The 23246-nt window shown below is 40.2% G+C and overlaps 1 protein-coding gene across 1 annotated transcript in view; it reads right to left on the reverse strand.

Moving 5' to 3' along the window:
• ascc3 (activating signal cointegrator 1 complex subunit 3) overlaps nucleotides 1-23246 on the reverse strand; it is a 165214-nt gene that overhangs the window by 55393 nt on the left and 86575 nt on the right. The window contains exons 18-26 of the mRNA XM_061914964.1: nucleotides 22590-22754; nucleotides 20846-20932; nucleotides 16232-16408; nucleotides 14214-14439; nucleotides 12203-12357; nucleotides 9213-9311; nucleotides 5323-5491; nucleotides 4934-5154; nucleotides 4772-4857 (exon numbers count right to left, since the gene is read on the reverse strand). Of these exons, the coding sequence (XP_061770948.1) occupies nucleotides 4772-4857; nucleotides 4934-5154; nucleotides 5323-5491; nucleotides 9213-9311; nucleotides 12203-12357; nucleotides 14214-14439; nucleotides 16232-16408; nucleotides 20846-20932; nucleotides 22590-22754 (1385 nt within the window). The remainder of the gene's footprint in view (nucleotides 1-4771; nucleotides 4858-4933; nucleotides 5155-5322; nucleotides 5492-9212; nucleotides 9312-12202; nucleotides 12358-14213; nucleotides 14440-16231; nucleotides 16409-20845; nucleotides 20933-22589; nucleotides 22755-23246) is intronic.

Here is a 23246-nt window from a genome sequence, read left to right on the forward strand (position 1 = left end):
GGCCTGTAATATCATTGCTTATGTGAGATTTCTCCAGATTCTCTGAACCTTTTGATGATTTTACGGACCGTAGATGGTAAAATCCCTAAATTCCTTGCAATAGCTTGTTGATAAATGTTGTTCTAAAACTGTTTGACAATTTGCTAAAACAATTGGTCACCTTCACCCCATCCTTGTTTGTGAATTACTTAGCATTTCATGGAAGCTGCTTTTATACCCAATCATGGCACCCACCTGTTTCCAATTAGCCTGCAGATCTGTGGAATGTCCAAATAAGTGTTTGATGAGCGTTCCTCAACTTTATCAGTATTTATTGCCACTTTTCCCAACGTCTTTGCCACGTGTTGCTGGCATCAAACTTAAAGTTTGAACATCAAATTAGAACATCAAATGTGGGGCGGCATAGCTCGGTTGGTTTAGTGACCGTGTCAGCAACTTGAGGGTTGCAGGTTCGATTCCCGCTTGTGCCATCCTAGTCACTGCCGTTGTGTTCTTGGGCAAGACACTTTACCCACCTGCTCCCAGTGCCACCCACACTGGTTTAAAAGTAACTTAGATATTGGGTGTCACTATGTAAAGCGCTTTGAGTCACTTGAGAAAAGCGCTATATAAATATAATTCACTTCACTTCACAAATATGTTGTCTTTCAATTCATATTCAACTGAATATGGGTTGAAAATGATTTGTAAATCATTATATTCCGTTTATATTTACATCTAGCAATTTCCCAACTCATATGGAAACGGGGTTTTTAAAAAAGTATTGAAGTACTATTTTCTTCTAATGATGCGCAAAAAACTGACATGCGGTGACATTAAACCCGGATTTCAACTGGATGCAGAACGGCTGCTAAATAAAAACCCCACGTGATAGCGCAGACGTTTACGAGATCTTACATAGGGTATTCACGTTATAAGGAAAGTTGTAATCAAGCAAACCACAAACAGTTTATTCTGTCCTTCCAGAGAAGCAGAAGCAAACAAACTGGCTCCTTCTTTTCTTTCTCCTATGTCCCCCCCTCCCTTGTGGAGGGGGTCCGGTCCGATGACCATGGATGAAGTACTGGCTGTCCAGAGTCGAGACCCAGGATGGACCGCTCGTCGGGACCCAGGATGGACCGCTCGCCTGTATCGGTTGGGGACATCTCTACGCTGCTGATCCGCTTGAGATGGTTTCCTGTGGACGGGACTCTCGCTGCTGTCTTGGAGCCACTATGGATTGAACTTTCACAGTATCATGTTAGACCCGCTCGACATCCATTGCTTTCGGTCCCCTAGAGGGGGGGGGGGGGTTGCCCACATCTGAGGTCCTCTCCAAGGTTTCTCATAGTCAGCATTGTCACTGGCGTCCCACTGGATGTGAATTCTCCCTGCCCACTGGGTGTGAGTTTTCCTTGCCCTTTTGTGGGTTCTTCCGAGGATGTTGTAGTCGTAATGATTTGTGCAGTCCTTTGAGACATTTGTGATTTGGGGCTATATAAATAAACATTGATTGATTGATTGATAATAACCGTTGCTGCCCACTGCTCCCCTCACTTCCCAGGTGGTGATCAAGGGGATGGGTCAAATGCAGAGGACAAATTTCACCACACCTAGTGTGTGTGTGACAATCATTGGTACTTTAGCTTTAATAACAGGAGCTGTAAGGCAACCGACAACAGTTTTGTTTTGATAAACAACTTGATTTTTGTAGCAAGCAACAATACAACACTAACATCATCCCTGGCCAGCTGTCGCAACAACAACCCCGGCTTTCCCAGTCCCCATATCAGCTGGTATTGGACACAGGCCACCATATCTCCATATATCTGCTGGGTAAAGGCTTGTATATTATTCTTCAATTTTGGACCTCCAAAATAAATGATAAATAAATGATAAATGGGTTGTACTTGTATAGCGCTTTTCTACCTTCAAGGTACTCAAAGCGCTTTGACACTACTTCCACATTCACACACACATTCACACACTGATGGAGGGAGCTGCCATGCAAGGCGCCAACCAGCACCCATCAGGAGCAAGGGTGAAGTGTCTTGCTCAGGACACAACGGATGTGACGAGGTTGGTACTAGGTGGGATTTGAACCAGGGATCCTCGGGTTGCGCACGGCCACTCGCCCACTGCGCCACGCCGTCCCGGATAATAAAAATAAAATAAACATGTCGTCATCCATTTGTGCCAACGAGGTGAAATTATATGTGAAAACCTTTGACAAATTGACTTCATGTCCGTCGCCGCCCAATATGACCTTTCTAAGTGTAAAATAGAACCCACCTTTAAAACGGAATATTTCATTTTAAATGTAAACCAAATACTTTGTGTTTGCGCATGACATCCTGTCCAACACAAGCAGATTTTAGCTAAATTGAACATGTTGGTTGCGGTGTCCAGCAAATTTAGAAGCCCTTGCGTATATTCAGCAGTGTAAAAATATAAAATAATCCGCCGCCGTTTCGTATTTAGTGGAAATCCAGGGTAATGGTGCTAAAAGCCGTTTTTTATGTAGAGTCTGAGTGTTTCAGAATGTGTGCAGGTGTACCAAATGTTGTGTCTGTGTGAATTTATACAAGGTTTACAAATATGGCTTTTTTGCTGATATCCGATATTGTCCAACTCTTAATTACCGATACCGATATAAACAGCTGTGAAATTAACACATTATTTTGCCTAATTTTGTTGTGATTCCCCGCTGGATGCATCAGACAATGTAACAAGGTTTTCAAAAATATATCAACTAAAGTTATGAAAAAAAATGCGAACATGGCACTGCCATATTTATTATTGAAGTCACAAAGTGCATTATTTTTTTAACGTGCCTCAAATCAGCAGCTTGGAATTTGGAACACGCTGAGAGAGCATGAGGTGGTTGAGGTGGGCGGGGTTTGTGGGGGTAGGAGGATGGTGCATATTGTAGCGTCCCGGAAGAGTTAGTGCTGCAAGGGGTTGTGGGTATTTGTTCTGTTGTGTTTATGTTGTTATGGTGCGGATGTTCTCCCAAAATGTGTTTGTCATTCTTGTTTGGTGTGGGTTCACAGTTTGGCGCATATTTGTAACAGTTGTTGTTATCCATCCATTTTTCTACCGCTTATTCGCTTTTGGGGTCGCGGGGGGTGCTGGCGCCTATCTCAGCTACAATCGGGCGGGAGGCGGGGTACACCCTGGACAAGTCGCCACCTTATCGCAGGGCCAACACAGATAGACACAGACACTCACATTCACACACTAGGGCCAATTTTAGTGTTGCCAATCAACCTATCCCCAGGTGCATGTCTTTGGAAGTGGGAGGAAGCCGGAGTACCCGGAGGGAACCCACGCATTCACGGGGAGAACATGCAAACTCCACACAGAAAGATCCCGAGCCTGGATTTGAACCCAGGACTGCAGGATCTTCGTATTGTGAGGCAGACGCACTAACCCCTCTGCCACCGTGAAGCCCGTGTAACAGTGTTAAAGTTTTTTATATGGCCACCCTCAGTGTGACCTGTATGGCTGTTGATCGAGTGTGTGTTGAAAGCCAGAGATATTATGTAAATTTACCTGCACGCAAAGGTAGTGCCTTTAAGGTTTATTTGCGCTGTTTACTTCTCCCTACGTCCGCGTACACTTTGGGGATTTAAACAGTAATAAATTGTACTTTTTGAAACAGATACGGATAATTTTGAAACCGATACCAATAAGTTCCAATATTACATTTTAAAGCATTTATCGGCTGATAATATCGGCACTCCGATATTATCGGACATCTCTATTTATGAAGATTTTTTTAAACCGCATCTGATATACAGTGTACATTTTTAAAAGATAATTTATGATACTTTTGGGGCTTCACGGTGGGAGAGGGGTTAGTGCATCTGCCTCACAATACGAAGTTCCTGCAGTCCTGGGTTCAAATCCAGGCTCGGGATCTTTCTGTGTGGAGTTTGCATGTTCTCCCCGTGAATGCGTGGGTTCCCTCCGGGTACTCCGGCTTCCTCCCGCCTCCAAAGACATGCACCTGGGGATAGGTTGATTGGCAACACTAAAAAAAATTGGCCCTAGTTTGTGAATGTTGTCTGTCTATCTGTGTTGGCCCTGCGATGAGGTGGCGACTTGTCCAGGGTGTACCCTGCCTTCCGCCCGATTGTAGCTGAGATAGGCGCCAGCGCCCCCCGCGACCCCAAAAGGGAATAAGCGGTAGAAAATGGATGGATGATACTTTTGGAGAGAGTGGTGCGTGTTTCATTTGCAATCTGGGAAAGCCTCCAGAATTGAACATCTTGCAGACGGACTCAAAAAAACGGTTTATAAATGTGACCGTTGAGCAAATTTTACCCCAAAGCATATCCAATTCCAATATTATCAAGACCACAATTAAGTTTTTTAAATGTAAATTAAAATCAACATAGGTCCCCTTCGAGCACGATTTCTATCTTTTTACTTTATTTAAATCATACCAGATAGTTTTATCCTACATGTATAGACATGTAGGGTAAAAATTGTTTTTAATCATATTTGTTTTTATATTATATTTATTTATTTTTTGTTTTTATTCAGTCATTGGTGGAGCATAATATTGTTTGTTTTTTTTAAATATTGTTTTTAACATGGCTGTGCAGCACTTTGCAAACGTTATTGTTGTTTAAATGTGCTATATAAATAAAGTGGATTGGATTGGATGAGGGTGAAGAAAATAGGGTAATGTTGTTCATCATGTCTCGCTAGTTACACCCAATTCTGACAGCTTGAATGTGTAAATATTTGTAAATGTGTGTTAATGTTATCTCGTCAAACTCACTTCTTTCCCAGTTTTTCCTCTATCCTGACTTTCCAGTCGTCAATTCTCTCTCTGACCAGAGCTTTGAGTGGGGCAATGTACACCACCTAAAAGCACAACAACAACAAAAACAGTGCAATGATGGGAAAAATGCCATCAATACAAAAGGCAGACAATTCTAACCTTGCTGCCAGGGTACTTGTCGAACACTCTAAACATGGCCATCTCAGCAGCAATGGTCTTTCCAGAGCCCGTTGGGGCCCCGAGTAAAACATTGGTATCAGTGTGATACAGTGTGTGGAAGATCTGAGTCTGGATAGGATTGAAGTGAGTGAACTTGTACAAGCTTTCAAACTCCCGGTTATCCAGAGCGCTCACTGGCAATGGCTGCAGGTCCAGCAGCTCTGTGAGGGAAATATAGTTGGAAAAATTGGAGATTAATTTATTGTACAGAACGTAAGATACAGGTATTATGCTTGTTTTAACTGTTGAGATACCAATTACGATATCACATACTCAAACTGACAGTGTCATGCAAACTGAAATCAAGTTAACTGTGTAAGAAAGCGTACCGGTGTGTGGGGGGTGTCGCTCAGGTAGGATAAGGTTCTGGAAATTGATGATGCAGACGGCTTCAGCACCAAGCCAACGGTCAGACACTGCCTTGATGTAGTACTGAGTGGGTAGCGGTTCAAAGATGGGGATGGTAAACACAATGTGCTGGGGCTCTGATGTCACCACCTAAATGGAGTAAAGCACATGCTGGAACTCTTAAAAAAAGTAATCATAATGAACACTTCAGGCATGATCAAAACTATAGTAGTGAAGTGGATTATATTTATATTGCGCTTTTTCTCAAGTGACTCAAAGCGCTTTACATAGTGACACCCAATATCTAAGTTACATTTAAACCAGTGTGGGTGGCACTGGGAGCAGGTGGGTAAAGTGTCTTGCCCAAGGACACATCGGCAGTAACTAGGATGGCACAGGCGGGAATCGAACCTGCAACTCTCAAGTTGCTGGCACGGACACTCTACCAACCGAGCTATTCCGCCAGTACAGTACAGTTCACAGGGGGTACCCTGTAAACATTTTTTTAATTCAAGTACCCCCAATCAAAGCAAAGCATTTTTGGTTGAAAAAAAGAGATAAAGAAGTAAAATACAGCACTATGTCAACAGTTTCTGATTTATTAAATTGTGTAACAGTGCAAAAATATTGCTCATTTGTAGTGGTCTTTCTTGAACTTTTTGGAAAAAAAGATATAAAAATAAATAAAAACTTGTTGAAAAATAAACAACTGATTCAATTATAAATAAAGATTTCTACACATAGAAGTAATCATCAACTTAAAGTGCCCTCTTTGGGGATTGTAATAGAGATCCATCTGGATTCATCTACTTAATTCTAAATTTTTCTTCACAAAAAAAGCAATCTTTAACGTCAATATTTATGGAACATGTCCTCAAAAAATCAATCTGTCAACACTGAATATTGCATTGTTGTATTTCTTTTCCCAGTTTATGAACATACATTCATATTTTGTTGAAGTATTATTCAATAAATATATTTATAAAGGATTTTTGAATTATTGATATTTTTAGAATATTTAAAAAAAAATCTCACGTACCCCTTGGCATACCTTCAAGTACCCCCATTTGAGAAACACTGCTATAGTATAATGGCAAAAATAAATTGTGTACAGTAAAACAGCACTGTATTAAAAACACCTGCTCAGTGGCCTTGTGGTTAGAGTGTCAGCCCTGAGATCAATGGCTGGAATTTGGGGTTAAATCATCAAAAATATTCCCGACTGGGACCATCGCTGCTGCTCACTGCTCCCCTCACCTCCCAAGGGGTGGAACAAGTGAATGGGTCAAACACAGAGTAATTTCACCACACTTCGTGTGTGTGACTATCAGTGGTACTTTAACTTTAACATGGCATAATTAACTATTGTTGACCAATGGTGAAATTTCAATTAAAAGCACTCTATGCGACTCAAAAATATAATAACAAATATTGTCACACACGTGCAACATTGAATAAAGCAAAACACATTCTGGACCACAAATGACTCCACATTCTCTGCTGGGGCGACTATATTTGAACTACTATGCAGAGTTTAGGATTTAAGGAAGGTAACACTCCGCCTTCCAGGTGATACACAGTATGTGTGTTCTTCTCTCGGTAATCATGCTGCATATTACATTGACTTTGGTTATGGTTTTAAAATTTGAGTTTGAGGTTCGACAACAGGTTTCCGTAGGTATTTAATACAAGGTGCATTGCAGTATACGGGCCAAGTAGTAAAAAGTTGGTGGTCAATACTATTTTGCACAGTTTGGTGACTATATGCCTGTAATAAGAAATGCATTTGGTGTTGTATGTCAAATTAGTTTTGCAAAAATTTTATTTGTTAAACGTTTGTACAACTTTTAAACAATTGCAATGCTAATTTTTGTTAGCCTTCCATTCTGTGTTAGCATCAAGCTAGCGGCACAACTGTAAACTTTTATTCTCTATGGTTGCATTGCTGTATTGTCAATTCTTGCATGTTGGCGCACTTTTTGTGTATATTAATACATTTTCTTTTGTGTGCTTAGTTTAACGGTAACTTAATTGTGCAGACTATCAGTAAACAATTTCAAGTTGGAAATGTTTTTATCTGTAATTTTAAAAACTGTTTGTCTATCTGCCAAACTAAAATGCAACATTTAGGGAAGGCAGACAGACATGTAACTACAACAGGGGTGTACAAAGTGCAGGCTGTGTAACATTGTAGAAATAAACAGCAACAATAAAAAATATAAAGCAAAATTCTAATGTAACAAGAAAAGTACCATTAATATATATATATATATATATATATATATATATATATATATATATTAGGGGTGGGCAAATTAATGCGTTAATTACGAGTTAACTCATCAATCTATTAACGCCGACAATTATTTTATCGCACATTTGCGGATGTTGTTTACATGCTTTTATTTTGTTAACGCCTTTTCTTAACAAGATGGCGTCGCCCGGCGTCGAGGGGCTCTTGGTAAGGATGGAACATTTGGCAAAAATACCGGACAATTCTGCAAATGTCATGGCTGGCTTACAGCGTGGTCACTCCGGGATCACTTACGACCGCCAGACAATTCTGGATGTGGATAGATCGGGCCGTTTTGGACTGAATGACGCGTGCTTGCTAGACCGGCTAGCTAGCATGGGAATACTTTGCCAGCTACATCCAGCGGCCTGTGAAGCAGCGGAGTATATGTGTTGTCTGTCTATTTATGAATAATGCAGACCAGGAGTGTTGGCTGAGTTCTTAACGTTTACTTTCAGAGCGTGCATATCACAACATACAAGATGCCGTCATGGCGACACAACCTATACCGGGCTACCGCGCATGCTCGTCACTCCTGTTGCATGCTGGGTAGGGTAGTTCTTTTATTCTCTGGCTCATAACATCACAATATAGTACCATGTATATGATGCGTTCAGTTTATCAAAGCACCAAGCAAATAATCGGAAAATTCCCATCATATCAATTCCTAGATATGGTCATAATTATTTTAAGTGCACTACGCAGAATAAACACAACATTATTAATATTGCTACTACGGATAATTTGATCAAAAATTCCCTAAAACAGCCCACTACCTATAATATAGGTTTTTTAAACATAAGATCCCTGATAAAAAAATTTTTTTCTGCTGTTACCTCAGAAATTGCCTGTTCAGATGTTATGATTGTGGCTCAGAGATTTGTATGTAGATTATATTTATTTTCCATAACAAACAGGATAACTTAAATACCCTGGCAGTGGCAATAAGCTTAAATGTTTGCATTTACATTTTTTGAGTTGATTTTCATAAAATATGCTATTTAACTGCTACTGTTTAACAAGGACTGATTTAAATTGTGTTTGCACAACAAATGCTTTGTCGCTTTTGTTCATGTGGGAGAATATTCCAATAAAGGTGCACTACACACTACTTTTGAATTCATTATTGGGCTTTGCGTATACAATGCAGTTAATCGCGATTAATCGGAGAAATAGTGGAATTAACTTCGATTAAAATTGTTAATTGTTGCCCAGCCCTAATATATATATATATATATATATACACACACATCTATAAATATGTCTTAAAATATGTGATTTTTTTTTTTAGACTCAAAAAATATATATACATGTGTCATAACCGATTAGGCAAATTACGCCTACGCAGCTACGTACTGTATAGATCAAAATTGTTCTGTGGAAAATTTTAAAATACAGACAAAAGTACACTCCAATCACAAACACACTGCAAAAAGAAGCACGTAGAACAGTTTATAATTCTGGTATGGCCATGCTCAAAATAAAAAACACATTCATTCAAATACATGTTTTAAAACTCACTTAGATGTATAATTGTATCAAAGTATTAAGTCTATCTGCAGAGTCAAAAAAACCAACCTGTTTTTTCTGGAGTAGGAAATATTCAGAATGGTAGATGTGATCATTGATGGGATCCTCAACCCATAACCACCATGGCTCACCCACAGAGCCATGCACCTAAAACATAGAAAATAGAACAAAAACATTTCTTGTTTTAATGCTTAAACAAATGGTTCCCTAACATCAGCAAAATGCTGCTTTTAGTGGTCCACTGGTATGACTGTTTGAGACTACACAAAGCAAAACATTGCAGAGAGAAAATATTCTGGTGAGACCAAGGCACAGACGAAAGCCAGATGAAAGATGATCATTATTTTAAAGATGATTTTATTGACATCAAAAGAGAAATGTGTATTGTATCATATGCTAATGTCTCGGAACAGACATTGTCTAGTATCCCGAGTAAGTGTGAGTGGCTATCTGTCTTGTTTGTGATTCAGAAGCAATGTGTTAGGGTCCTTTGACAGTAAGATAACAATGGTTAGATGGATGGAACCTTACTGCATAACAGATGCAATAAGGGCTGACAGAATAGTTCTTTGTATGCACGGACACACAACTACAACACTCACACTGACAATCACCAGGCTTTCATGTATAATAAGGATGTGAATTTTACAACGACTCCTGATTAAATTTGTTTCCCATTTTTGGGGTGACGATTCGATTCAGTATTGACTGCCGATTCAAACTATCCATCCATTTCCTACCATTTGTCACTTTCGGGGACGCGGGGGGTGCTGAAGCCTATCTCAGCTGCATTCTCACAATGATATTATTTAAAATCTAAGTTATAATAAAAACTTTTCAAAACAGGTCACAAGTTAAAAAAGCTCCTCTTGGCTGCGGGTTTAGGATTTATACGGTGGCAGAGGGGTTAGTGCTTCTGCCGCACAATACGAAGTTCCTGCAGTCCTGGGTTCAAATCCAGGCTCGGGATCTTTCTGTGTGGAGTTTGCATGTTCTCCCCGTGAATGCGTGGGTTCCCTCCGGGTACTCCGGCTTCCTCCCACTTCCAAAGACATGCACCTGGGGATAGGTTGATTGGCAACACTAAATTGGCCCTAGTGTGTGAATGTGAGTGTGAATGTTGTCTGTCTATCTGTGTTGGCCCTGCGATGAGGTGGCGACTTGTCCAGGGTGTACCCCGCCTTCCACCCGATTGTAGCTGAGATAGGCGCCAGCGTCCCCCGCGACCCCGAAAGGGAATAAGCGGTAGAAAATGGATGGATGGATGGACATGCAAAAAGTTAGTCGTTTTAAAAATCGATTCTTGAACATTTTATTTGGAAATAAGAATTGGGATTTGGATGTAAATCTATTTTTTCCAGCAACCTAGCACGGACTAATAATAAATAACATTGACTTCTCATTTATACCCCTCTGTATAGAAAAAAATACCACATGGATTAAGGCTGCTATGTTTAATCGAATAATTTATGTTGCTTTAAATAGTCATTCGATGAGTCATTTATACCGCAGGGAGTGCCCAGAACTTCAAATACAGAGACATACTTTCTGTACGGCCGCTGCATTTGAGTGAACTTGAGAGTGGGTACGGTGATCTTTGTGGCAGCAAATAGAGGTGAGTTTATTTTTAGCGCATTTACTGACATAAAAGGACGAATGTTATGCCAAGCAGAAGAATAATTTATTTGAGCTATTTCCCCTAAAATATACATTGAGGCTACAAAGTGTTGCATCTGATTACTTGATTAATCAAACAAACTAATCGATAGATTACTCGATTACTAAAGTAGCTGAGATAGGCATCAGCGCCCCCCGCGACCCCAAAGGGAATAAGCGGTAGAAATGGATGGATGGATGGACTAAAGTAATCGAGAGCTGCAGCCTTAATCAGGATTATGTAATCTACAACAGTGGTCCCCAACCATTGGGCCGTGGCCCGATTGGTACCGGGCCGCAGAAGAATTTTTTATTCATTTTTATTGAAAAAGAAAAAAAAAATGTTTAATTTTTATTAAATCAACATAAAAAACCCAATATACACTTACAATTAGTGCACCAACCACAAAAACCTCCCTTTTTCATGACAAAAACGTCCCTTTTTCATGACCAAAAAAAAAAAAAAAAAAAAAAAAAAAAGGACACCCCCCGGGCCGCGGGACAAATTATTAAGCGTTGACCATGAATTGATTAACGTGGACCCCGACTTAAACAAGTTGAAAAACTTATTCGGGTGTTACCATTTAGTGGTCAATTGTACGGAATATGTCCTGTATTGTGCAATCTACTAATAAAAGTATCAATCAATCAATCAATCAAAGACCAGTCCGCGGATACAAAAAGGTTGGGGACCACTGATCTACAACATCCACTGCTTTGCTTTTCCTATTGAAGGGCACTGGGAAGCTGGAGTCCAATTTCATCTGATTTAGGGGGAGAGGCACAATACATCCTTGTTGATCACCAGCCAACCACAGAGATGACAAATATAGACATGTAATTGCACCCAAAGTTAACACTTGCATGAGATAACTCCTTGTCCAGGTTTTGCTGGATTTAAGTGTTGCTTTTGATGCAGTAGATAACAATATTCCTTTAAACAGGCTGTACACTACAGTTGGTCAATCAAGTATCATTTTGACAGGTTTAAACTCCAATTCACTGACTGATAGTTTTATGTCACAATGGTCATTGTGTCATTCTATGTGACGATTACAGAGTCTGAGGCTTGGCAGTGCTTGTCTATGTTGACCACACACCTCAGCATTTTCAAAAGTAAATATTGAAACTAACATTTAGAATCGTCTGTGATCGTGTTCCACCAGATCTTGGAGAACACAAGATAAAACCCTATACCACAAGATTATCTTTTACGATCATCTTTAGTGGAATCAGATAACTTGGCCTTTGGTAAATTTAGTTGGAAGGAATGAGGCTCAAAATAAATAATTTATGTGTGTGTACTGGGCTTTAGACAATTGTTCAAGTTCCCAATCAACTCCCCACACCATTAAAATACAATTTATGTCCACAATAATTACCTGGTCATTCCAACGGAAGTCTGGAGTGACAATAAGGCGGACGCGCAGGACAGTTCGTGTAATTGGTTGAATACTGGCCTCCATTGTGATTGATGGGATCTGATGCACACACTGTTTGACTGTCAACCCAATGTTTACATGATGCAGCATGTGGCCTGGAAACAATAGAGATAGTCTTAACATGCAGACATAAAGAAGGAGTATTTCCAAGCCATGGTCAGTGTGTTAAAATCTAGTCCCTCATGCATCTTTACCTGAATTGCATGGTTTTCTAATTAAAGGATATCTCTGTCATGTAACATATGTATGCTACTCTGTATACTTGTCTATAGGGATGTACTGATCAAACGGCCACCAATCAGTCTTAGCCAACTTTTGTGAAAAAGTATGTGATCACTATTGCCGAATAATATCTTTCAATGCCAATCACAAACGTTGATCCCTCAGGCTGCCATTGTATCTATTTCTAGTCCCCGGGCTGACAAGCAGCTATTAGATAAGTGTGTCTCTCCATGCACAGGAGCCGCTCCCCCAAGCTAAAAATAATCATCTTCATTACGGCAAATAAAGTGCATTTTTTAGTATCTTAAGCATCGTTATCAAGTAACAATATCACTGGAGAAGGCTAAACATGTTACACACCGATAGCAAACCAGGAGCAGGCATGCTAACAGCTGGCTAGCTTTAAACAACACAAAAAATAAGTGCTTAGTAAACTTTACGATGTGTAGATAGAACAGCGTTGCAACAGAATGTAAGCAGCTATTAACAGGAAATTAACAAGTAAATATAGAAGAGTCTAGAGAGACTGTATCAGCAACTCTTGCAGTCAGTACACGACAGGACATGTAGGAGTGAAGTGAAGTGAATTGTATTTATATAGCGCTTTTTCTCTAGCGACTCAAAGCGCTTTACATAGTGAAACCCAATATTTAAGTTACATATAAACCAGTGTGGGTGGCACTGGGAGCAGGTGGGTAAAGTGTCTTGCCCAAGGACACAACGGCAGTGACAAGGATGGTGTAGGCGGGGATCGAACCTGCAACCCTCAAGTTGCTGGCACGGCCGCTCTACCAACCGAGCTATAAGTTGAGGTATAAGTTGAGACTTACAATAAAACCTGACTTATGTCGCCTTGTACCGAGATCAAAAAACTCCTGTAGACTTTCATTAAAATCCATGAAATATATTTAAGCAAATACCTAAAAATGTTTAACATGTCACTCAAAATGTAAATCAAGTTACCACATATTCTTAGAATTGAAAAGCTTCTATCACCCACTTCCCGTCTGTGCAGAGTTCCATGGAAATCAGATGAGTAGGTTTTGCCAAAGATCTACGGATAATGCATGGATAATAACTAAACATCCTACGGAGATAGCATCGTATGAACACATGGGAGCAGGTGGGTAAAGTGTCTTGACCAAGGGCACAACGGCAGTGACTAGGATGGTGTAAGCGGGGATCGAACCCGCAACCCTCAAGTTGCTGGCACGGCCGCTCTACCAACCGAGCTATATCGCCCCACCTGGAGGGCGGATGGATCCATACATTGGTGTAGAGACCACGGTTAGTATCAGTATATAATCAATACTAAACTGATTAGGTTGATATTTTGATAGTGTCTCAAAATTATTTTGTTGTTGTTTTTGTTAACGTTTTCAAACTCAGGGAACAATTCCCTGGATACAGGACTTTTATAAAAAATAAAAAATAAATAATTACTTTGTTTTGCTCAAACAATATGATTTAATAATATAACAGAATAAGAAAATAGTTTAAATATTGTGCTGATATTGGCAAACTGCTAATAGCACTCACCAGAAATAAATTTAAAAATTACAGTTAATGTAATCAATCGGTATTGGCAACATAAAACTTTGCTTGGAAAATACCTACTTGTCCGTATAAAAAAAATTACCAAAATAGTGTGGATTGGAGCAATAATGTTATTGAAAAGATGCAAAATTAAAATCTAAGACATCACATACACTAGATTAATATACTGTACCAATTTCATCCTTCCTCATTTCTTTCAGTTTGTCAACGGTGAGCTTCTTCTCCTCCAGTCGGTTGAGTACAACGTGGCTCAAGTTGGGGAATTGCCGAAGAGGGTGGGCGAAGCCCCAAAGTCTCTTGTCAATGACTTTACTGAGTGTGAGCAGTCGGTAAGTCATGGCCGGCCAGTGCTTTCTTAGGGCAATCTCAAACAATGCCCTGACAATTCGAGCAGCATTCTGAAAAGGAGACAAACGTCAGAAACTAAATGACCAATTACAAATAAAGAATTACACTAAACCATCCAATACACTTGAACTAATCTGGGACAGAAGTAGGTCTATTGGGGTTTATGGTAATTTATCATTTGGTATTAGAAGACAAGCAGTAAAACTGCATGATGATATACCGCTTAAACTTGCTAGGTAGTGATGTATTGGGTCAGTAGTGATATAAGTTTGAATATAATCTGATGATACATTAATGACACAAGGCTGTGACAGCTGTCTGAATGGGTTCAAAGTGATTCATAGGTATTACTGATTTACGGATGTTATAATATGAAATAAATCCAACCATGCCTCCACTTTATTTGAGAAGTAACCTTAATCAATTTTACAACTTTTTTCCCAAATTTTCTGCAGTTTGGAGAGGCATTATGTTTAGTTTGTGTTGGTATGATTACATTTCCGACTAAAGGGAAATGATACAATGCTAGAGATTACTACTATATAGAATAAGACGAGCCAACAAATGTTCCATAAGAACCTAGTTGTCTATCAATAGGAATTGACATAAACATGTATATTTTCAATAATCAATCCTTAAATTAAGTAATTCATTAATTTTTTTCCAACCACTTATATGGGTTTACATAGACCTATCCCGGATGACAATAAATGAAAGGTGGAATACATACTCGACAAGTTAAAGGCCTACTGAAATGAGATTTTCTTATTTAAACGGGGATAGCAGGTCCATTCTATGTGTCATACTTGATCATTTCGCGATATTGCCATATTTTTGCTGAAAGGATTTAGTAGAGAACATCGACGATAAAGTTCGCAACTTTTGGTCGCTAATAAAAAAGCCTTGTCTGTACCGGAAGTCGCAGACGATGACGTCACAAGGGTGAGGGCTCCTCACGTCTCCACATTGTTTTTAATGGGAGCCTCCGACCGAGAAAACGACAATTCCCCCATTAATTTGAGCGAGGATGAAAGATTTGTGAATGAGGATAATGAGAGTAAAGGGCTAGAAAAAAATTAAAAATAAAAACAAGGCGATTGCAGATGTTATTACACACATTTACTATGATAAATCTGGAAAATCCCTTATCTGCCCATTGTGTTAGTGTTTTAGTGAGATTAAATTGTATCTAAGGTCAGAGGGGTGTGGCTACGGGTGTGTTGACTCAGAGTCTCTGAGGCAAGTCACGCTGCTGGAAGCTCCGCTGATGTCGCTGGTAAGAGCAAACTTATTACCACAATTTTCTCACCGAAAACTGCTGGTTGACATTTGGTCGGGATCCATGATCGCTTCACCACTCTGATCCATAGTAAAGCTTCGCCTTCGGGAATTTTAAACAAGGAAACACCGGCTGTGTTTGTGTGGCTAAAGGCTAAAGCTTCCCACCTCCATCTTTCTACTTTGACTTCTCCATTATTAATTGAACAAATTGCAAAAGATTCAGCTACACAGATGTCCAGAATACTGTGTAATTATGCGAGTAAAGCAGACTACTTATAGCTTGGATCGGGCTGGAAAATAATGTCCGCTACAACCCGAGACGTCAAACGACGCGTCATCATACGGCAACGTTTTCAACACGACACTTCGCGGGAAATTTAAAATTGCAATTTAGTAAACTAACCCGGCCGTATTGGCATGTGTTGCAATGTTAATATTTCATCATTGATATATAAACTATCAGACTGCGTGGTCGCTAGTAGTGGCTTTCAGTAGGCCTTTAATGACGGCAATAACAGATAGAATATTATGCTTTCTTAGAACTGTATGTCTTATTCTCACCTGTGCCACATATGAAAGGTCTGAGATGAGGGAGAAGCTGTCCACATCTCCTCGACTTATGTACGTCTGTAGCAGAATGTTGACCTTGCCATAGCCATTTTCCACACCGCCTGCTGCGGGCAGCTCACAGTAGTTACACAGCATCTGTTCCAGCTCCTCCATCTCTTCATCGCGAACCTGCAAGAACATTCCCTTACATAAGAATAGAGACCCAAACTTTGTACGGTTGATACAGTAGATCATATCATTTACTCACTTTACAGAAATTGTTAATGTAGATAAACACATGATCTGCTATTTCAAATCAGTTCTCTGTCGAGCTCAAAACGCAAACGGAGTCTTGGTATAGAAGTACCTTATTTTAAGAGTGTGTGTGTTAAGTCACTGCATTAATTACATCCATCCATCCATCTTCTTCCGCTTATCCGAGGTCGGGTCGCGGGGGCAACAGCCTAAGCAGGGAAACCCAGACTTCCCTTTCCCCAGCCACTTCGTCTAGCTCTTCCCGGGGGATCCCGAGGCGTTCCCAGGCCAGCCGAGAGACATAGTCTTCCCAACGTGTCCTGGGTCTTCCCCGTGGCCTCCTACCGGTTGGACGTGCCCATAACACCTCCCTAGGGAGGCGTTCGGGTGGCATCCTGACCAGATGCCCGAACCACCTCATCTGGCTCCTCTTGATGTGGAGGAGCAGGGGCTTTACTTTGACTTCCTCCCGGATGACAGAGCTTCTCACCCTAAGGGAGAGCCCCGCCACACGGCGGAGGAAACTCATTTCGGCCGCTTGTACCCGTGATCTTATCCTTTCGGTCATGACCCAAAGCTCATGACCATAGGTGAGGATGGGAACGTAGATCGACCGGTAAATTGAGAGCTTTGCCTTCCGGCTCAGCTCCTTCTTCACCACAACGGATCGGTACAACGTCCGCATTACTGAAGACGCCGCACCGATCCGCCTGTCGATCTCACAATCCACTCTTCCCCCACTCGTGAACAAGACTCCTAGGTACTTGAACTCCTCCACTTGGGGCAGGGTCTCCTCCCCTACCCGGAGATGGCATTCCACCCTTTTCCGGGCGAGAACCATGGACTCGGACTTGGAGGTGCTGATTCTCATTCCGGTCGCTTCACACTCGGCTGCAAACCGATCCAGTGAGAGCTGAAGATCCCGGTCAGATGAAGCCATCAGGACTACATCATCTGCAAAAAGCAGAGACCTAATCCTGCGGTCACCAAACCGGAACCCCTCAACGCCTTGACTGCGCCTAGAAATTCTGTCCATAAAAGTTATGAACAGAATGGGTGACAAAGGACAGCCTTGGCGCAGTCCAACCCTCACTGGAAATGTGTTCGACTTACTGCCAGCAATGCGGACCAAGCTCTGGCACTGATCGTACAGGGAGCGGACCGCCACAATAACACAGTCCGATACCCCATACTCTCTGAGCACTCCCCACAGGACTTCCCGAGGGACACGGTCCAATGCCTTCTCCAAGTCCACAAAGCACATGTAGACTGGTTGGGCAAACTCCCATGCACCCTCAAGAACCCTGCAGAGAGTACAGAGCTGGTCCACAGTTCCACGACCAGGACGAAAACCACACTGTTCCTCCTGAATCCGAGGTTCGACTATCCGACATAGCCTCCTCTCCAGTACACCTGAATAAACCTTACCGGGAAGGCTGAGGAGTGTGATCCCACGATAGTTGGAACACACCCTCCGGTCCTTCTTAATTACAGACATCAACAAATAACTCAGCTGTATGGGGGTTTTTATAGGATGGGCCCTACACAAAGTTTTAGTAATTTAGTGACTTTAGGCCCAATTCCAAATCACTTTTGAATCTGGAATGGCTCCAAGTCCAGTCTGGTGTTGTCAGTCATTTTGTGTATAGGATAAAGAAATAAAGAACATCATGCTCCCAATTGCTTATAGGATGATCAATTGGATTTATGTAGTGTGAGGAATAAGCTGGGTTCGACATATGTTGCACAGTTGAAATCGATCTGTGTTTTCCCAAGTTCTGACTCATGTTAATGCAGGCGATTGACTCTCAACAATTCTAATATCGTACAGTCAATACTGAGCTTTAGGTCAGGGCAGGATATGTTTACATGACAGCAACAGAGTAAAAAGTAACTTTTTTTCTTTGCATATTTTGAAATTACGTTTCAAACTGAGGCCCTTTTCTCACTGACTAACTTGTTTAAAATTGTGTGTGATATTTGCGTGTAACTCATATTAACTCTTGTGTGCTGTATGAGACCTCTTTAGTTGGCATTGTACCTTTTTCTTAAAGGACAGTGGATATCCATCCTTCCATTTTCTATACCATTTTTCATTACAGTTGATGGGGAGCAGCCTATCGCAGCTGACTTTGGACAAAAGGTGAGGTACATATAGACAAATAACAATTCCGACCAATTTCGAGCGTCCAAATAACCCAACATTTTATTGGAATGAAGGAGCAAACCAGAGTACCTGGAGAAAAGCTGATAAGAACAGGGAGCACATGCTATTCAAACTGAGCTTTAAAAACATCCTAACCATGCTGCTCTTTAGTTCAATTTTTTATCGCTTATTCTTAACAGCGTTTTAGGGAGCTGGAGCACATCCAAATTGACTTCGGGCAAAAGGGGACCGAGAACCTTGGACAGGTTGTAAGTCTAACACAGGGCACATACAGACACAGACAACCATTCATACTCACATCATCACCGAGAGGAGACTGAACTCACACTGCCTCGCACAAGTCAAGCGAGTCAACCCCTAGATCAGTGGTTCTCAAATGGGGGTACGTGTACCCCTGGGGGTACTTGAAGGTATGCCAAGGGGTACGTGAGATTTTTTTTTTTAAATATTCTAAAAATAGCTAAAATTCAAAAATCCTTTATAAATACATTTATTGATTAATACTTCAAGAAAATATGAATGTAAGTTCATAAACTGTGAAAAGAAATACAACAATGCAATATTCAGTGTTGACAGCTAGATTTTTTGTGGACATGTTCATAAATATTGATGTTAAAGTTTTCTTTTTTTGTGAAGAAATGTTTAGAAATAAGTTAATGAATCCCGATGGACCTTTATTACAATCCCCAAAGAGGGCACTTTAAGTTGATGATTACTTCTTTGTGTAGAAATCTTTATTTATCATTGATTCACTTGTTTATTTTTCAACAAGTTTTTAGTTATTTTTATATCTTTTTTTCCATTTTTTTCAAGAAAGACCACCACAAATGAGCAATATTTTGGAGTGTTATACAATTTAATAAATCAGAAACTGATGACATAGTGCTGTATTTTACTTCTTTATCTCTTTTTTTCAACCAAAAATGGTTTACTCTGATTAGGGGGTACTTGAATTAAAAAAATGTTTACAAGGGGTACATCACTAAAAAAAGGTTGAGAACCAACATTAGCCACGTGCACTTTGATAACATTCTTTAATCTCCCTGAAAAAGTGATCTGATTATAACTTGCATTTTCATGCATCACACCTTAAATTGGATTACTTTACTTTGACATGTGCAGAACCTAACTTGAACAGAAAGGTGTGTTATTATTTGTGCTATGGCGCCATCTTCTGGACGAGTTTGTTCACTGCAGGTGCTGAAGAAACCGCAGACTTCCACTGTAATCAAACATGGCTTTGTGCATTTCTGACGTTATCACTGTATTTACTTACCATTTTCTCCTTCTGTTCGCTACTTTTGTTTTACCTCTCTTTTTGAAATGTAGCTGCTGTGCTGCTGTGCTTTTATGTTGTAATTCTGTACGACGACCAGAACCCTTCTTTTATTGTTACATCGACAAATGACACTCCATACCATACTTTTGTTTTTGCTAGTCTCGTTTAAAAGCAACACATTCTACTGCATACAATGCTACTTCTGTACATGTTGAATTGGGGGAGACCGCAGCAAGACAATCGATTAATTTAGAAACTATTTAATTTAGTCCTCGCTTCGCCACCAAGTACAGTTCAATCAATCAATCAATGTTTACTTATATAGCCCTAAATCACTAGTGTCTCAAAGGGCTGCACAAACCGCTACGACATCCTCGGTAGGCCCACATAAGGGCAAGGAAAACTCACACCCAGTGGGACGTCGGTGACAATGATGACTATGAGAACCTTGGAGAGGAGGAAAGCAATGGATGTCGAGCGGGTCTAACATGATACTGTGAAAGTTCAATCCATAATGGATCCAACACAGTCGCAAGAGTCCAGTCCAAAGCGGATCCAACACAGCAGCGAGAGTCCCGTTCACAGCGGAGCCAGCAGGAAACCATCCCAAGCGGAGGCGGATCAGCAGCGCAGAGATGTCCCCAGCCGATACACAGGCAAGCAGTACATGATCAAAGACATGCGCAGTAAGGATAATTCTAACACAATTTCGAAAAATGTGTTTTCATGTGCTCCAATAAACCACCCGTCTCGATCGGAATTACATTTTGATCCGAACGTGTGTGATTGGGTCAGAATATTCCGAATGGCGTGTTTACATAAAGCATTTTTATTCAAGTTAGGCTTTTACGCCGTGTGCACATAGCTAGTGACTAATTGTACATATTAATATTTGAACATTTTTGAAAAGCCTCCGTAGTCTTACCTTTAACTGCTCAAACTCCTCAGCCTTGGACACAATACTGAGGATGTCTGCTTCTGTTCGCTGAGAGTTGAAATGTTCATTGAAAGTCTGAAAGATGAAGGGACAAGATGTATAAGGGGTTAATTATGAAAAACCATTAAATATGGTGCATAAAAACTGAACTAGTATGAATAATGTTATGACACAAAACAGTCATGTTGCTACAAAAGAATACGATTAAACTGTTTTTGAAAAGATGTGTGTTCTGTACTATTGTTTAAGAATTTTATTACGTGGTAAAACGCAAGTCCAATTCTTCTATCCTATCAAATTCATATTTTATTTACATTTTTATCATCTGAACTATAAACTATTAACATTTTCAGCCTCAGATCCCAGCTGATACTTTGACAATAAATTCTAGAACTGAAAATGTTTTAAGAAAGTACCTACAGTAAACACAATAACATATTTATATAAAGACTATCTTATAAAATTTAGAATTTTCTAGTACTGTTGTCTGCGATGAGGTGGCGACTTGTCCAGGGTGGACCCTGCCTTCCGCCCGATTGTAGCTGAGATAGGCGCCAGCGCCCCCCGCGACCCCGAAAGGGAATAAGCGGTAGAAAATGGATGGATGGATAGACAGTACTGTTGTAAATTAGATGTATTACGTTTGTATTAAATGCTGCATACAAGTTTATTTTATTCTATTTTACATAATACAGTGTCTAACGCAAAAAAAACAATGTTCATAGTGTATAATGTGGGTTTGACTCTCACAAAACCACCAAAAAATATATTTTTAATAATAAGAACAAGAAAAAAAATAAATCTAATAATTTCAGTATCATTTATATAATATTATTTATATAATATCTCACACACACACACACACACTCACACACACACACACATGCTCGGTGCGTGTGTGTGTATGATAAGCTTAGCTATTCATTTTCCTCTAGTCCTCCAGTGATAACACTTGGAAGATATATACCGTATTTCCTTGAATTGCTGCCGGGGCACTAGTTAATTTAAAACCTCTTCTCACTCCTGCGCTTACCAAAGGCATGTGGTAAAAGTAAGCATGTGCTAATTATTTTAAAACCTCTTCTCACTCCGGCACTTACCATAGGTATGCAGTAAAAATTTGAGTGTGATGTAAGCTTGGACCTTAAATCCTACTGAATGGCTCTTAATTTTCTTCCCTTTATGCGATTCAAATTACCGGTATTGAAATCAGCCTCCTCCATTTTGAAAATGACGACAGGTTTGACCAGGTGGTAATACGAAGCATGCGCTAATTATTTCGGGAAGCGAGTTTGACCCAGCAGTAATTCAAGGCAGGCGTATACTATATGCCCTGCGGCAATTCAAAGGAAATACGGTAGTTTATTCTTGGCCACGGTGCTAAAGATTAGTATTTTACAAGCAATACAGAATCTTTGGCAGTGAGGGCAAACAACGCGTTCAAGACACGCAGCCTGCTGGAATTCAAGCACGGACCTCCTGTATGTGTATAACGAGGGATTCTGAATTGTAATTGTGTTGAGCGTGCATCCCTTTTGAAGGACACTCTCATGTGAGCACAATCCTTTTAGCCATGTAAATACTGGAACACAACTGCGGTAAATATCGGCACTCATCACCTAAAAAAGGCAAATACTGTCCGTGATCCGATTCCGAGAGCCTGAACTGAACATCTGAGGCTATCATAGACATCTGATGAATAATTGTTGTTTTTCCTTTCTTATTCATTTACCTCTATAGTGTTGTATTTGATGTAAAAATGACTGGATGTCCTCCCCAAGTCTGTGGAGGCAAAGTAGCCGGTGCGCTCATCAAAGCGAATCATCCTGGCTTTGTCCAGCTTCCGGCCTGACTCTATCATCAGCTCCTTTCTGTACAGCTCTAAATTGGGATCCATCTGAAACACAAAAAAGCTGTATTAGACACTGTGAAACTTTGGTCACCACACGATTCGATTCCGGGGGGGTCACGATTTGATCCAAAATCAATTCGTGCTTCAAAACGATTCTCGATTAAAAAAAATATCAATTTTCAATAACATTTGCTGCTAGTTCTATGATTAACTTCATTCCTCCATATCAATCAATCAATCAATCAATGTTTATTTATATAGTCCCAAATCACAAATGTCTCAAAGGACTGCACAAATCATTACGACTACAACATCCTCGGAAGAACCCACATATAAAAAAAGAACACCTCTAATCAATTTTTATATTACTTAAAATTTGTTATTGTTTAATAACATTCTACCCAAACGTCTAATTAGGTCAAATACAAATAAGGCAACAAGAGAAGTACTTTTCCTCTCTCAGGTAAATCTGTACAGCAAATACAGACATTTAGATGAACAATATGAGTTGCCTGAGTTGTTAAATAAGACAGAAAA

This window comes from Nerophis ophidion, linkage group LG11 (assembly GCF_033978795.1).
Source record: "Nerophis ophidion isolate RoL-2023_Sa linkage group LG11, RoL_Noph_v1.0, whole genome shotgun sequence".
Classification (NCBI taxonomy): Eukaryota; Metazoa; Chordata; class Actinopteri; order Syngnathiformes; family Syngnathidae; genus Nerophis; species Nerophis ophidion.